The 16,538-nt window shown below is 44.2% G+C and overlaps 1 protein-coding gene across 1 annotated transcript in view; it reads right to left on the bottom strand.

Moving 5' to 3' along the window:
- Positions 1 to 16,538, bottom strand: part of LOC144229330 (uncharacterized) — a gene marked incomplete at its 3' end in the record, with an annotated part of 80,648 nt that overhangs the window by 48,961 nt on the left and 15,149 nt on the right. Inside the window, exons 4-6 of the mRNA XM_077761376.1 lie at positions 4,245 to 4,379; positions 3,397 to 3,441; positions 2,626 to 2,742 (exon numbers count right to left, since the gene is read on the bottom strand). Coding sequence (XP_077617502.1) covers positions 2,626 to 2,742; positions 3,397 to 3,441; positions 4,245 to 4,379 — 297 coding nt within the window. The remainder of the gene's footprint in view (positions 1 to 2,625; positions 2,743 to 3,396; positions 3,442 to 4,244; positions 4,380 to 16,538) is intronic.

Consider the following 16,538-nt stretch of genomic DNA (forward strand, 5'->3'; position numbering starts at 1 on the left):
TTCAAAGTTAATCCCTCCTAGAAAAGTTCTGACCTCGCTTCCAGCGGGTGATACTTCAGGCTTTTATGGTAAGTTACAGCCACCACTTTCCTTAAGGAATCAGATTGGCCTATACAGACAGTCCCTGCTTCACACAGTTCCGATATGCACAAATTTTAGTTCCACAGTTAAGTTCAATAGCACCAATCCTCCAACAAAATGGTTCAAATTTCAGTTACCACCTTATATTGACCAACTAACTGCATGTTGACCGACTAGTCGGAAACTGCTGCTAGTTCATTGGTCCATAAACCTCTATAAGTAACAGGTGCAAATCATGACTCCTAGTCCCACATCCCTTTCAGTCTGTCAATGATTGGTCATTGTACACCTTTTAGCATGCACAGGCACACACACACACATATGCGCGCGCACACACACACACACACACACACACTAGCAAAGAATGTACTTGTGTTGCCTCCTTATCTCCCAGTGATCAACCCAAATTATATTTCATGAAAATGACCCCACTGGAAGAGGCAGTTGCGCATCAAAGATGAAAGTGAAGTGAGGAAATGAAAAATGATTAAGCTGGCGGAGAAATTCCAACAGAACATCTGTAGAGTTATAGAAGAAATAACTGAGCGATCACGGGAATGTGGAGACTCTTGAGCCAGAGGGACTCCATGAAGACACAGTTATCAACACTACAAAGGGAAACAAATGGCTGAGACAAAGAGGTTGAAGATTGCCAGAGGAAATGGCACAGGCAGAAGACCTTAGTGGTGAAGGGACTCTTCAATTCGGTTCATACCACTAGAAGCAGATCCAAACCCAGAAAAGAGTATGACAACTCACCAAAGCCCAGAAAAGGTATTCACTTTATACCGTATGTTACATGGGGAGAGAGGAAGGCATGGTTCAAAACACTCTTGGTAGGTTTTTACAAAGAACTGAAACACTTCGATTCTCAATGTGTACATTTTAAATAGCAATGTACTAAATCAATATTTGTTTTTTACTTTCTCTATGTATTTCTAACTAAACATTAAGAGAGGTTTTAATATTTTAACAAGACATATTGAAGGTCATGGAACAACTTTCATTTTTCCCATTGGATGTTAAAGTTGCTGGTGTCAGCAGGCATGGCCATTCTTAACATCTCACACTACTGGGCAGAGTGAGGACTGATGATAAATGAAATGGGTCAAGGGTAAGAAAGCTGCTTTGCAAAACCACGATGATGACACACTTCTGTACTGTGGTCACTACACATGCTTTGTGAAAGCCAAAATCGAGAATTCCTCTTCTGAACATTCATGGACACTCAGCAGATTGGGGTTTGATCCAATCTGAAGATCTTAAGAAACATGCATTCACCAGACCATGCTTGCACCTTCAAATGGTTGAGTTTGAAAACAAAAGGTGGCTGAGAAGCTGAACTACAGAAGACAGTTGTTGTTCCTATTGGTACTAAAGAAAGATGTGAATATAGAAATTGTTTCTCAGTTCTATATTCTAATCAGTTGTCCTAGAATTGAGAGCACATGGAAAACTCATGAGGAGAAAGCAGGATGATTATGGTGGTGATAAGAAAACTTTCTAGCAGGAATCTTGGGAAATGGTATTTTTAGGGAAGTGGAAAGGTTGAAAAAGTCATAGAAAATCAGTTTTAAAAGGGCAAATCAACTCCAGTCTTTATGTGAGAAAAAGAGAATATCAGGGGTAGAGGAAAGAGTAGTGCTTGCTAAGTTATGTTTAAATAAAGGTCCAAAATTTAAAATTAAAAAATACCTAAAAGCAGTAAACTTTCCTCAAGTGTTAGATATTGTCAACTGTTTCTGAACATCCATTCCAAATGCCTTCCATTTATCTTACTGCATTATGGGGATGAGAAAGCTAAAACTACATTTCCCAGACCCCTTTGTAGCTGGATGTGACCTATGGTCCATCCAGAAGAAGTACTTATAAGATATGGAAGGCAGGAGTGAGGAAGACATCCTCTTCCTGGAACTGTTGTTACTACCAAGCAGGGAAGGTTAGGAGCTTGAGTGTTTGTTTGCTGGTGTCTCAACATGGGTGGGAGGCGGTGGTTATGTCAAGGAGCAGCCTCCTGACTTGTGAATCTCAGCTAAGTGTGAGCCTTTGAAATGGTAGTCTTCCAGCGGCCCCTGCATTCCAGTGCCCCAGCTTTCCAATATGTGCCAAATTCCCTCTATTAAATCCCTTGCTGTTCGAAATACCTAGAGGGTTTACAAATCTGCGGTGGACCCTGAAGGATAAACAATACAAGCTTTGCTAACTGACCTCCCTGCTCCTTCCCTTACTATCCATTCTCTGCCCAGCAGTTTACAGTATCTAATGGAACATCAATCAGCTCATACCGCTTCCTTCCTTATCATCCTCCAGTGCCTTCCCATGGCCTGGAAAAGAAAATCTAGCCTCTTCCCACTGTCTGCAAGGCCCAAGAGCTTGAGATCCTGCACACGTCTCTGTGCTCAGCCTCCAGCCACCCCCATCTGTTCACCATGCTCCAGGCACACTTGTACTAATTCTGTTTCTTGAGCACATCAAGCTTGGGCCCACTGTAGAGCCCTTCACTTAAGATTCCCTTTAGGATGAACTGGGGGGGGGGTGTCTTACTGGGGGGCCTCTTGGTCCAGGAACTCCTCTTTCTCCGGGAAACCCTGGATCACCTCTTGAGCCATTGTAGCCATGCATGCCAGGCTTGCCTCTGGATCCAGGAGGCCCTGGGTGCCCCTGTAAGAAACAAGATTGTACGTGAAGCATTTTTGCAAGAATACTGCAACACAAAGTTTATGCAACATGGGTACCCAAATTATGGCATTTATGATTCACATGTTATTTAATTCATGAAACTTCCTTCCCACTCACAAGTACTGTGTAGCATAGTAAAAATATATAGATGCATTTTAATATAGCCCTGGTGAAAAATTTAGTTTAAAATATTCTGAGAAATTTAGGAGAGCATCTTCCTTAAAATCCTTAGAAATACTCTCTAATGGATTATAAAGCTTCTGAAATAACTCTTCCTTCTTTCATTTCATTTTCATATTAGAAGTGAGAGTTTTAAGTCCACTTCTACTGTCAAAACTAACCAGCAAGTAAAAACTTGTGTTGTGAGTATACATTTATTTCCAGAACATGACAGGTATATATAGCTTATATTGTGGAATGCTTTTCTCTAATCTGTCTGAAAACCTCGCTTTTCAAGTAAAGTCTTTTAGTCCCCAGGTTATTACACAAAATTGGAATGCAAGCACCTTGCCTTTCACTATCAGGAGAAAATAAAGAAGAGTTTGCCATGTAAATATATATGTATGTATCATGTGATTTTAAGGGCTTTGGTGAGCCTCATTTTTTAAAAAATGGAGAAAATTTAGGGACACTTACAGGTATGCCATCCAAACCTGGAAATCCTGGAACACCAGTTGGACCCTAAAATCCCAGAAAACAAAAATATAAAAGTATTAACAAAGCAAAGATCAAAGTACTAGATTAACAGATGGATTTACTTGAAAACATAAATAATTAATGACATCATTTCTAAAAGACTCTTAGCAGTCATTGTCACTTATTTTTTACAGTAATGAATTTAAATGCCAACAATTAAAAATCAACCTTTTGTACTTTTGTTTTTGTATTTAGGAAGCCAACTCAGCTGCATCAATTCAAAGAAAATGTTCACTACCCTATAAGCCGGAAATTCAACTTCTAGGAGTCTGCCTATCCTTGAGAAATAAATTCTTAAATGTAAGCATGGGTAATTTACAGGATTGTTTCTGCACACTAGCATGACACAAAATTGGGACAAGACCTCAAAGTTACATCAACAGGGAGTAAACCATAGTTTTATCTATAGTAAGGCATTTTGTACAGTGTTTTTCAGAGAATAAGTTTAATCTACATAAATTGATAAAGAGTGATCTGTAAGCCATATGGTTGAGTAAAAAAAAAAAAAAAACAGAAAAGCTCAGCATGACAAATATGTCATTTAGTTTAACAAGCCATGAAAGAATACAACCCTTCACTGGGTACACTCAGGTATTTAAGTACATAGAAAAGTCTAGAAAGACACGCTCCTCTGGAAAGGAGTTAGGGAACGAGGGCTGATTATGGAAAAGGAGTCAGACTTCATTTATTATAAGGTCCTGGTGGACAGTACTTGTGATTATAAAAAATCTGGCAGAGTAGTGCCAGTGAGTGGAGAGTAAGACTCCTTCACTTAAGAAGAGGCTTACCTTATCACCTTTGTCACCTGCTGCTCCAGGAGGGCCACTGTCACCTCTCATCCCTTTCTCTCCTGGAATTCCAATGGGTCCTGGCAGTCCCAGGGGTCCAATAGGACCCTGTGGTCCTGATGGTCCTGGTTGACCCTAAGAAGGAAGATTTAAAAGGCAGAGGGGTAGTTGATTCCTAAGCAGTGTCTTCTAACACCAACTCATGTTCACGTGGGCTAACAGAAGCCTGGAAAGTTAGAGTTTGAGCAGATTCTAATAATAAAAGCACAAATGATCAAATAATTACAAAAATAAGAAAGAGGAACATTGCCTTTTTAAACCTGAATTTAAGCCATACGATAAATTTGAATTATTCCATGTGCGCACACACACACACACAAACTGATCATAGTTCTTGTACTACTTTTATTCTGTCAGTGACATTTACGAATCTTGAGCTATTTAGCAAAGCAAGCAACTTGCAAAACAAAGCAAGAAAAAAAAATCAAAGTCTCATTGCCATTATGTTAGTGGCACAAATTAAGAGTGGAAAAGCTGCCAGATCTTTTTAAAATTTTCATAGGGAGAATGGTTGTTCTGCCCTTTTTGTGGAAAACCTTTCTGTTTTTAGCTGCTTTTACCTAATATCTATTTCTTAATTTGGAAGTAGGCTCTCCAGATTAATTTATTTTTATGCAATCTGACTTGTCATGAATGAAAAGGTCACCTCTTATTTTAGGTAAAGAAGTTTCATGAGCTCAGTTCTTCCCCCGAACCCACAGTGGGAACATTTCCAGTACAAAGATGAGAAACCCTCAGCTCCCGTGTTATCTGTCCCCCGTTTAGACGACTTGATGCACTGAGTGGACATTGAGTCACTGCCCCCTACAAGCAGTTTTGAGGCTCATAGCTCTTTGAGGCTCATAGCTCTTTGATCTGGAATAGGAAAGACTGACGTCAGAGGAGCACACACCCTTGCTCCCCACCTCCATGATGTTGCTCCCTTCTCTGTCCCAGGGTCCCTTGTCCCAGTACCTATACTCATGGTTCCCCCTAGGACTGAAACTGTAAATATCATGGGTTCAAATTGCCCCATTTGTATGTCTCAGCACAGACCTCACTAACTTCCAGATGCCTCCTTGACACCTTCTTGGATGTAATGCTACCTCCATATTTAAAAAGCAAAATATCTGAAATGGACTTATTGCTTTTCCTCCAAAATGTAATCCTTTCAATCTTCCCAAACTACCCATTTAAATCTAGCCAGAATCCTGAAGTCACCCTTGATATTCTTCTTTCTGTCAGTTTAGGTGTGACTTCTGTCACTTCTTCACAGTCCCCCTCACTGCCACCAGAGAGCCCCTAAACTGCTCTCTAGCTTCCTCTTCCCTTCCCCCATGCGTCTCTCCACAGGACAACCCGAGTGACATGGAAACAGAATTCAGACCGTGGCACTGCCCCAGTTTTAAGAAACCTTCTTTGCCTTCCCACTGCATGTAAAGTAAACCTCGAACTCCCTCCAGACCTTCTAGGGTATGGCCCTAATTCCCTTGCACCCCACACTCATGACTTCCCAGCCAGCCCTGCAGCTCTTCCTTGGCTTGGCTTTCCCTCTGGACTACTCCTTCTCTAGATTTCCACATGACCTGGATCTCCCCTAAACCACCACCTCCTCAGCTGCTTCCTTGACCCCCAGCTCTTCCCCCACTCCAACCCAGTGAAGTAGGGTCTCCAATCCACTGCTGCCCTCATTAGCCCATCCATTTCATTCCTGGCATCTTAGCATTTCATATTTTTCAACTCTTTGCTCATCCATTTATTGTTCATCTCTCCAGTAAGAGATTAACACTATGAGGGCAGGGATATTGGCTCACCAGTTACGTTTTCCATCCACCATGTACCCCAGCCTTTGGCTCAGGAAATCCCATCACCAAGCTCCCAGCCTGACGACCCAGCCCCTTGGACACACTGTAACTGGGCCCTGTATGGTTAGGAAAATGACTTTTGGACTCTGAAAAAAGCAATTCTATCAATTATCATCTTTATGACATAAAACGATCTTATACATTCAAACTTACTTACTTTTCATAAAATAATCAGTGTACCAGAAGAGTGAGGCTGTTTGAATGAACTTAGGAATCTAAAATCGGAGTTTCTAACATCAACATTCAATCTCTCTCTAAAATTTGATGTGAGCAGAGGTGATGTATCTTAGGTTCATATTTTTTTTAAATAACTGACTTTGCAATCTGAAGACAATACCTTTACATTAGGTAAAAAGAAGCTTTATAATGAGTTTACAACAAGGTTTTCACTGATTCAGGATGATTTGCCCACACACCACCATGCCCTGTGGTGTCCAAGGTGTTCAGGTCTGCTGTCTAACACATTTCAGGGCCCATGCTGCATTTTATGAGTTTGAAAACACTCTTGGTATTCATTTCAAGTCAGGATGCTCACCTATAATTTCTTGTGCTTCTTAAACTTTTTCCAAAGATTTAAGGACAATCATGTTGTATACCCTTGCCCCACGAAACAACGTGCTCATGCATTCAATGAGCAGGTAAGTCTTGATATGCGGAGCGAAAAGCTGAATGGATTGCAGGGCTCAGATCAGGTCTCAAACCTCTGGACAATTCTGAATTATTGGTACTCAACTCCAAGTGTGCATAGGACCACATACAAGAATACTTCCCTTCAGGTGTGTGGGAACCAGGAGAAAATATATTTTAGGGAGCCTCATCCATTTAAAAATCGACTCACCTGAAATCAGTGTGTCAGCACTATTCAGCAGACCCTGCGATCCCATGAATGGAATCCCATGAGTTAGCAAGGTGGCCATCCTCCTAACACCAGGGCCCAGCCATGTGGTCCCAGACCAGCCCATAAGCATGAACCCCTGAGCTCTTCATGAGGTGAACCCCACATAGGATACAGGAAACAAGTGCACCCCATTGAAGCAACTTTCTAGGCCCAAGATGGAGCCGCTCTCCCCGCCGGGTTTCCTGTCGGCAAAACGAAGCAGATAACATCTGGGTCCCTGTAGACGCACATGTTGACCAGACCCACAGTACTTCCAGTCGGCCAGTCCCTACAGCCCAAGCCAGCTCTGGGGTCTGTGCTTATTTCCCTGCTCTTTATCCACTTCCCATTGTTCCCTTCCTTTGCCTTATTCTTCATCCCATAAAAGCTTCCGGTCTTTTGCCCCGTTTTGCAGTTCTCTGGATCCTTGGAAAGGAACACTGCCCTCTGCATGAAGTGTTAACTAAAGTTTGTTTGTATCACCTAGACTGGCTTTTTTCATCATTGTTAACAACCTCAAGGGAAGATACAGACTCTGGGACCCAGCCAGGCCTGGTCTACACGTGGGGGACCACTTTCCACACTGCTGCTGGCCTTGGCCAGGCCCAGACACAGGACAGACAGGTGAGGTCTTGGAGGCAGGAGCCCTGGTCTAAAAACAACAATGCCGGAATAGTCACAACAACATTATTTATAATAGCAAGAAAAACTGGAAATCCTAAAAATCTGCCCAAATGAGGTCGATTGAATAGACGAGGGACCTTATAAAACACAACACCATGCAGCCTGTCTTGGCCTGGGTGCTCCAGAATCAAAGAAGGCAATGCAAACCGTTTGTTCCAGATCTGAAGGCCATAGGGTAAGGAAGCAGGGACGTGACACAGAGAAGGAAAGACAGGCAAACAGGGGGCGGAATCAAGCCAGTCATTGAGACAATTAGGGACCATCGAAACAGAATATGCACCTGGGTGCTTTCTGTTAGCTGGGTTTTGTTTTGTTTTTTGTTTTGTTTTGGAGAAAGCATCACTCGGGGAGGGGCAGGGAGAGAGAAAACCCCCTGCGGAGCCCAGTGCAGGGCTGAACTCACTCACGAGCCCTGAGATCATGACCTTAGCGGAAGTAGGAATCTTAACCGCCTCACCGTCCGGGTGCTCCGGTCAGCTGTCACTGGTAAACCACTTCGTCAGCAAGCAGAAGCAGGACGCAGCCCTGCACCCAACCTTGGATTTGCCATGGAGACTCCGCTCCCAGACACGCAGACTCCGCTCCAAAAGTGCCCAGGAGCCACCTGAGTCATCTGCCAATAGCGACCCATCAGGACGAGCTCCTTCCAACCAATCATCAGGGCGAGGCATTTTTTTCCCCTTTCGCTCACTAGCATCCGGGAAGCAGGCACTTTCTCCCCCCAGGCAGGGCCTCCTCTTTGCTGGGAGGGTCTGGCCTAACCGGTCTCGGTTGGTGGTTTGTCTCCCTCCAACTCAAGCTCAGCCCCAAAAGAGCCTTGCCTGTGCCTTTGGTTTTGGGGTCCAACCTCGTTTCTATTGTTGGGTCCAAGAACCCGACTCCAGGGACATTACCAGTGGGTCGCCCCCTCTCCCCAGAGCCGCACTCCTGGAGTCAGGGTAGAACACACATCTCAGAGCGACCCTGCTCAAGAGCGAGGCAGCAGTGGTGTTCACTTCCCCGCTGGGGGGCCGTGGTGCTGGGTGCCCACTCCCACAGAGCCCGCAAAATGCACAGAGACCCGCAGCTGGAACGGGCCCGTGGGGGAACACGTAAGGCCTTCACATTAAACACAGCGAGCAAAGGGGCGCCTGGGTGGCTTAGTCGGTTAAGCGTCCAACTTTCGCTTAGGTCATGATCTCGCGGTTCGTGGGTTTGAACCCCGCGTCGGGCTCTATGCTGACTGCCAGCTCAGAGCNAAAAAAAAAAAGGCAGCGAGCAGGGCTTTCTGAGCAGACACAGATCATCCTTATGATGCTCATGAGGAAGACATAGGTGATCAACATCCAGGCTCTGCAGTCAGCCTCCTACGTTGTAAGCCCAGGCCCACACTAGCTGTGTGACCTAGGGTACATGTCTTAACCTCTCTGTTCCTCAGCTTCTTTATCTGTCAATGCTAGTGGACATAAGAATACTGCATGGCAAGTGTTTATCGCATAGTGCCTGGAACCATAAAGCAAACTATTGTTATTGTTCTTGTTATTACACAAAATTCATGCTTCAAAAGAGCTGTATGTCATATGATCCCACCTGTAGAGAAACAAATGGACATTTTCTCTAAATGTATGTTTCTAAAGGAACATTTCTTGAAGGATATACAAGAAATAGCTTTTTGTCATGTCTCAGCAGGGAAAATGCAAGCCGGGGCAATGTTACGTTCTTTACCAACAGCGACTGTGACCTTTATAATAAAGATGAATGACCATTTCTCTTTCATCATTAAGTCACAGTGTCACCAAACATTATCAACAACCTTTAACATCTGGCTAAACTTCACAAATCAAATCGTACTTCATTTGAACTTTCCCTTCTCTTGACGCTTTTTCATCATCACGACAACTATTTATGGAGTATCCTTAAGACTACTAATAAAGCTGAGGATTTTCAAGGAAGCTGTCATGTATAAATACGTGTTACAAAAAAGACAACAATGAAAGATAAGATGTAATTATACAGGCACAAGTTATGTGGGGGCATTTTGTGGGCATAGCAATTTAAATATTGAACAAATTGTAAACAATCTAAAAGAATAAATAATGACTTTAGCTACTCTTTCCTCCCTCCCTCCCTTCCTTCCTTCCTTCCTTCCTTCCTTCCTTCCTTCCTTCCTTCTTCTCCTCCTCCTCCTCCTCCTTCTTCACCTGTGTTAATTACTCTTACTTGGTAAGATTTCCTGAATATAAGACTCAGAAGTTAACTGCTTTTTCATGAAGTTTGGGAATTATCTTTGCATCTTACAGGGAATTTACAGAAAACTTCCTAAATTATCTTTTGTGAATGCTGTACTTTACAATAATGTAACATTTAGAAACAAAAAAATGTACATTTAAACATTAACTGAGAAACAAACAGCCAATAAACTGCCTATAAATCTCTTTAATATGCTTCATTCTGGACACGCAAGGACGGATCCAGTGAGCTAATGGAACTTTGTGGAGAGAAAAAAAAAAAAGAGTGGAAGTGTTTCGCATGGCAGTAAGAACGATAAAATTCCATTCAGTACAGAAATGGGTCCTGATGTGAGGAGGTGCCATCTAAAATGCTTTTTAAAAAATTTTTAATGTTTTATTTATTTCTGAGAGAGAGAGAGTGTGTGTGAGCANGCCATTTCTGAATAAGCTCTGTTCTTTCACAGACTTGGTGTCCTGTCCCAGAATTGTCCCTCCCACTCCCAAGGTCATCTTTTAGTGCTCTCCTGGAGAGACTCTCCAACCTCCTGCCCTCCCCTAACTCCCCTTCAGAACTGGATGCCTCTCCAGAGGCTCCTATAATAGCACCCCTCCCCTGTTAAGTGACCATCTCTTTATCTCCCTACCCCCACAACTGCCAGACCATGAGCTTCTGGAGAGCACAGTGTACGTGCCCAAGGCTATGATGGTAGGAAAGGCAATAAATAATAAAATAATTCAAACAGTGATACAGTCAATGTTTCCACACTGAGGTGAGCAGAGCACACCCCACACTGTGAGCAATGGCCCTAAATGCAGCGAGGTTCATATCTTCTTGTTGAGATAGAACCTTGGGCTCTGCTGTGCCTTCATTTCAACAGCAAAATAACCTCTACTTTGCAGGTAGAAAAACTAGCATAAAATATTAAATGCCTACTTATTTGCAGATGCTGGGGAAAGCTGTGGTTTGTTTTTATATTTAGTGCTAGGATTTTTTTGTCATATTAACAGGTAATTCCTTATAGGATAAATTTTTAAAAGAAATACACTAAACCATGTATCACAGTATTAAATCTGTCAGAAAGCTGCTCATGAAATTTTTCCAAATCCCAATCTTTGAAATAGTCATTGCTAGTTCATACAATCTGAGTAAATTATTTATCCACAGAAACATAGAGAATAACTCCAATATCCTTAAACTATTTCATATAAAAGAAGGGATCAGTTTAAAAAAAAAACGCTATGTTTACAGTAAATATTTGGGCTTACTTATTTATAAGGCTATAACGGAATTAACTTCAGGATGAACAAACTTAAATAACAAACCCATAGGAGACATTTCTGTAACAAGAGATTCATTAAAAAGTCAAAAGAATTTGGCATCTTTAAAAAAATTTTTAGGGGNCAGTGGAATGAGTGCCTTATTTTCAGATGTAGTTTCTCTGGTCTGAATACTCATCTTTCTTTTCTTTCCCTGTCTGTCTTTCTTTCTCTCCCTTTCTTTCTTTCTTTCTTTCTTTCTTTCTTTCTTTCTTTCTTTCTTTCTTTCTTTCTCTTTCTTTCCTTCCTTCCTTCCTTCCTTCTTTTTCTTTCTTTCTTTCCTTTTCTTTCTTTCCTCTTTTCTTTTCTCCTTGATCTTTTCTTTTCCCTTTCCTTTCCTTTCCCTTTCTTTCTCCCTTCCTTCTTTCCTCCCCCCATCTGCCTTTCTTTCTTTCTTTCTTTCTTTCTTTCTTTCTTTCTTTCTTTCTTTCTTTCTTTCTTTCTTTCTTTCCTCCCTTCCTTCCTTCCTTCCTTCCTTCCACACAGAACTGCCTCTCTGAAATCAAGAAAGATTCACTGAATCCAGAAATGAAATCATCTAGCCAGCCGAGGAAGCTCTGGCATGCTCTGTGATGCCACCAGCCATCCCCTTCTTCCTGCTCAAAGCCGGCTGACACCGTGTCATCAGATGTGCTACGTGTGCTCTGACAGAGGCTGCAGAACAGTAGGCCTCCTGGGCCAGCTGTACAAATAAGAGGCTGAAGGTGATCACAGTGGACAGAGTCGCCCCACCCTCTGGGGCCGGGGCATTCCTTTAGCATTCTGTCACTTGTTAATCATCTGTGTCAGGCACGGCTCTGGAGCAGGACTAAGATCAAATTATTTTTCTTTCACAACTTGCTAGAACACACCAACCGTTGAGAGAATATGGACATTGCTGATACCAAGATCTTCAACTCAGCCTTCTGGGCTGCCCCTGACATGCTTGCTGCCAGGGACCAAGCCCTTTAGGGAATGACAAAAATCTAAGAAACCCTCTGTCATTTTAGCAGTAAGAGGATTGGGAGAAATAAATACAGAGATGACTACAAATACATAGATGGCCACACTTTTTCTGAGAGGGAGACACACTCCTGCCCAGCCAGAAGGTGAATCAGTGCAAAGAAGTATAAATAAATGTTTGTTCTTTCCTTCATTAATGAATAAATGAATATGAAAGATGTTTTTATTATACTAATTATACAGACATTTCCAAATCACCCTTGGTCTCTAAGACCATGATGGTGATCGTCAAAGTGCCCAGGAAGGAAAGGAATTTGTTTATTGATTTTGGTTGTGTGCCAACCTCTCTCCATACTTTGCTTCACTGAATCCAACCACCAACACTGAGAAATGTGAATTATTATCCTCCATACAGATGAGAAAATTCTTTTTTTTTAATTTGTTTAATGTTTTATTTATTTCTGAGAGAGAAAGAGACAGAGAGAGAGAGACAGCATGAGCAGGGGAGGGTCAGAGAGAGAGGGAGACACAGAATCTGAAACAGGCTCCAGGCTCTGAGCTGTCAGCACAGAGCCCGACGCGGGGCCCGAACCCACAAACCGTGAGATCATGACCTGAGTCAAAGTTGGCCGCTTAACCGACTGAGCCACCCAGGTGCCCCTATAGATGAGAAAATTCTATTCAGGGGTATAACTTACTTAGTCTCACATACCTCGTGAGTTTGCATTCATACCTGCATCAGTCAGGTGCTCCCCCAAAGCTCTCCTCTCCCCACTGCCTCAGCCTTGCAATGGGCCCATCCACTAAACCATCTTCACGCCGTACCTTCTGTGACACGCCCACTGCTTCCAGGCCTGTCTTATTGTTAAACTTAATATCTTAATGTACTCTGTGTTCTTTTATAAAGTTTCTTCAGGAAATAATAGCATTCACCAAATTAATTAAAGACTTCTATTTCTGTCGTTCTCAAGTCCAATTTTCTAGTCCTCCCCTATATTTCCAACTTTTCTCAACACCTTCTTGAACCTTCCTCCTCTGTTAATTCGCACTCATCATGTCAGAAGCTGAGCTCATCACTCCAGAACTAGTTTCCCCGTGCTACGCTCCTGTCCCCATCGGGTGGCAACTTTGTCCCTTCATGTGAGCTTACCACGTAGCTGTCAGCTCTCCCTCACTCTCCATGTCCGCCCCACGGCCAAGGCTATCATACCTCCCTTGACTTAAATCTCACATGTCTGTCTTCCTGTCACCTCCCTGCAGAGGAACCCTTCCCCTGTCGTATCATATGGCTCCCAAGCACGGCCTCTCTCTCTTCCCTCACCCCGGCTTCTACCCACATCCACATACAGCCGTCAACTCCCCTTCAGTCTTCTCTTGCCCGTCACTGCTTTTGTCACCCCCTGCAATGGGGACAGTCAGCTTCCCGCCACCGCAGCCAGCCCTGCTCCCTGTAATGTCCACACCTACTCCTTCTGCTCCAATCATACGTGTGCCTCTTGTTTGCCTGAAGCAATGGCAGCCTTCCTCCATCTGAAGCTCATATTCTACCTTTTTCCAACCAAAGCTATGATGGTGGTGGTGGTAGTAACGGCGACAGCTACCATCCCCTGAGCACTTGCTGTAGGCACTGACTCGGCGCTGTGCATTCTGCCCACGGAATCCTTATGTCCCTAAAGCAGAAAGTCACCCTGTGTGGGGCGCTTGGGTGGCTCAGTTAAGCATCCATTCGACTTGGTTTCGGCTCAGGTCAGGATCTCATGGTTTTGTGGATTCAAGTCCCGTGTGGGGCTCTGTGCTGACAGTGTGTAACCTGCTTGGGATTCTCGGTCTTCTTCTCTCTCTGCCCCTCCCCCCACTCCCACTGTCTCTGTGTCTCTCAAAATAAATAAACTTAAAACATTTTTTTAAAAGAAGAAAAAGGCACCCTGTTTCTACTTTTCTGTTTCCCAAACAAGGAAGCTGAGGCTCAGAGAGATGAAGCAAATGTCCAGAAGCCACTGATATCACCTGGGGAAACAGAGATTGGAACCTAGGTCCTCTGACTTCATTTGCTGCTTTTCTTTTTACCCCGGTCCTGATCAGTCTCACTCCCTAGGAACTCTCCTGTCCACCCTCAAATACCACCTAAATAGACTCATCACCTATTTTTCATTATTGTTTCATGCACATTAATTAATATCTGCTTAGGGTGATGTCTTCTGGTAAGCTCTTTGGGGTTAGGGATCCGTGTACATTTTATTACTACCTCAGGGCCTTGGCCACTGCCTTGCCTGGTATACATTCTGAACATGAACTCAGCGAATACTGAATGGATGAAGACTTTTATAATTAAAATGAACGGTTTAGTGACACCCCTCCTGCCTTTTTAAGGCTTGACTGTAATTCAAAGATTCATCCACTAGGCGACACTATAACATTACTTAAACCCTCCAACAGGCCTCTGCAGGAAGCATAAAATCCCTTCACTAAGTGCCTCCAGATCTTCCCCTACCTGTAACGGGAAAAACTAATGGGTAACGTGAAGGGTTATTAAAATAAATGACAAAAAGGTATTATTCGAGGAGTTGAAAGTCCAAGGAGACCAGACTGTTGGGGCAGAGTATTTTCTAGTACTTTAAGATCACCTCACTTGTCAGTGAGAGCATCTGGCGGCCCGTTCAGCCTGGAGCGACACTGACCCTGGGTTTTCAGCTGTGCTCCTCAGAGGCTGTGTGGTACAGTGGAAAGAACCCTGCTCTGAGAACCAGGAGACAGGGCTTTGCCACGGAGCAATAAAGAAAGCCACCTCTTGAACCCGGTCGTCACAGAGTGGTTTTCCCATTTTTAAAAATGGTGTAAGAGCGGGGCACCTGGGTGGCTCAGTCGGTTGGGCGTCCGACTTCAGCTCAGGTCATGATCTCACGGTTTGTGGGTTCGTGCCCCGCCTCGGGCTCTGTGCTGACAGCCAGCTCAGAGCCTGGAGCCTGCTTCAGATTCTGTGTCTCCCTCTCTCTCTGACCCTTCCCTGCTCACGCTGCCTCTCTCTCTCTCAGAAATGAATAAAACATTTAAAAAATTTTTAAAAAAATGGTGTAAGAGCAATGCAACATCATACACCTGCTGCGGGAACTGAACGAGGCAGCATGGAGAGCTCTTCGTAGGCTCCCAGAGGAGCCAGAACCGGCTGACCCTCGCTTCTTCCTTCTGGCTCTGTTCTCCTGGTGGCCTTGCCCCTTGCCCTTGCTGTGTCTCTGTCCTGTGTCTTCTCTGCTGGCCCCCTTCCTCCCGGTGGGGTAACCCCCACAGGGCTGTCCTGGCCCTCTTCCCACTCTCCCTTGGGCAAACTTGACCTTTTCTGCGGAGTTAATGGCATGCAACACGGAACAACTAAGCCCTCCACGTTCCTCCCGAGCCCAGGTTTCTCTTTGGAGCCCTGGCCATATTCAGTTGACCTCTGGCTCTACAAACCCAAAATGGGACTCGTAGACCCACGATCACCACTCCCATGTGCTCCTCGGCCAGACACCACCGCCCACACAGATGTGCACACCTTGCCCGCCTACCTCCACCGCCACCCTCGCTCTTATCAACCCTGCCTCCCAAATACTCCTGACACCCACTTGCTTCCCCCGCCTTCTCACACACACCCCCGCTAAGCAACCTCACCTCCCACCTGGGCGACTGCAGCAGCCCCCTGACAGGTTCTCTTTANGATCTTTTTATCCCGTAAATCCAACCTGCTTCGACCCTTCTTAAAATCCTCCAGAGCTTTCCTTCTTAGGCTGGAGGAGCTGTGTCTGCCTTTCCTACTGCACCTCATGTCACCTGCCCCCTCACCTACTCCAACCAGATCTTTCTGGCCACTTTTCAGTCCCTCAAACATGCCAGTCTGTCTCCTTCTCACTTCAAGGTCCGAATAGAGGTTCTTCCCCCAGGGTCCAAATGGAGGCTGTTCTCTGCCCAGGCATTTGCAGTAGGTTGAATGGTGGCCACAAAGAGATGTGTCCCTGTCCTAACCCCTGGGATTAGTGGATATTGCGTGAGATGGCTAAAGAGGTGCTAAAGTTATAACCTCAAGAGGAGGAGTTTATCTCAGATTATCTGCATGTACCCTTCTGAGAGGGACACAGAGGAAGAGGTGACACAGAGGAGAAGGTGAGCAAAGACAGAGGCAGATATTAGAGTCACAGGGCCATAAGCCAAAGAAAGTCATTGGCCACCAGAAGCTGGGAGAGGCAGGGACTGGAGCCTCTGCTCTTTCCCACAGAGAGTACAGTAATGGCGACAACTTGCTTGTGCACTTCTGCCTCTAGAACTTGCAAGAAAATTAATTTCTGTGGTTTTAAGCTGCTGAGCATGTGGAACTTTGTTACGTACGGCA

Source organism: Crocuta crocuta, unplaced genomic scaffold (assembly GCF_008692635.1).
Source record: "Crocuta crocuta isolate KB4526 unplaced genomic scaffold, BGI_CrCroc_1.0 scaffold516, whole genome shotgun sequence".
NCBI lineage: Eukaryota > Metazoa > Chordata > Mammalia > Carnivora > Hyaenidae > Crocuta > Crocuta crocuta.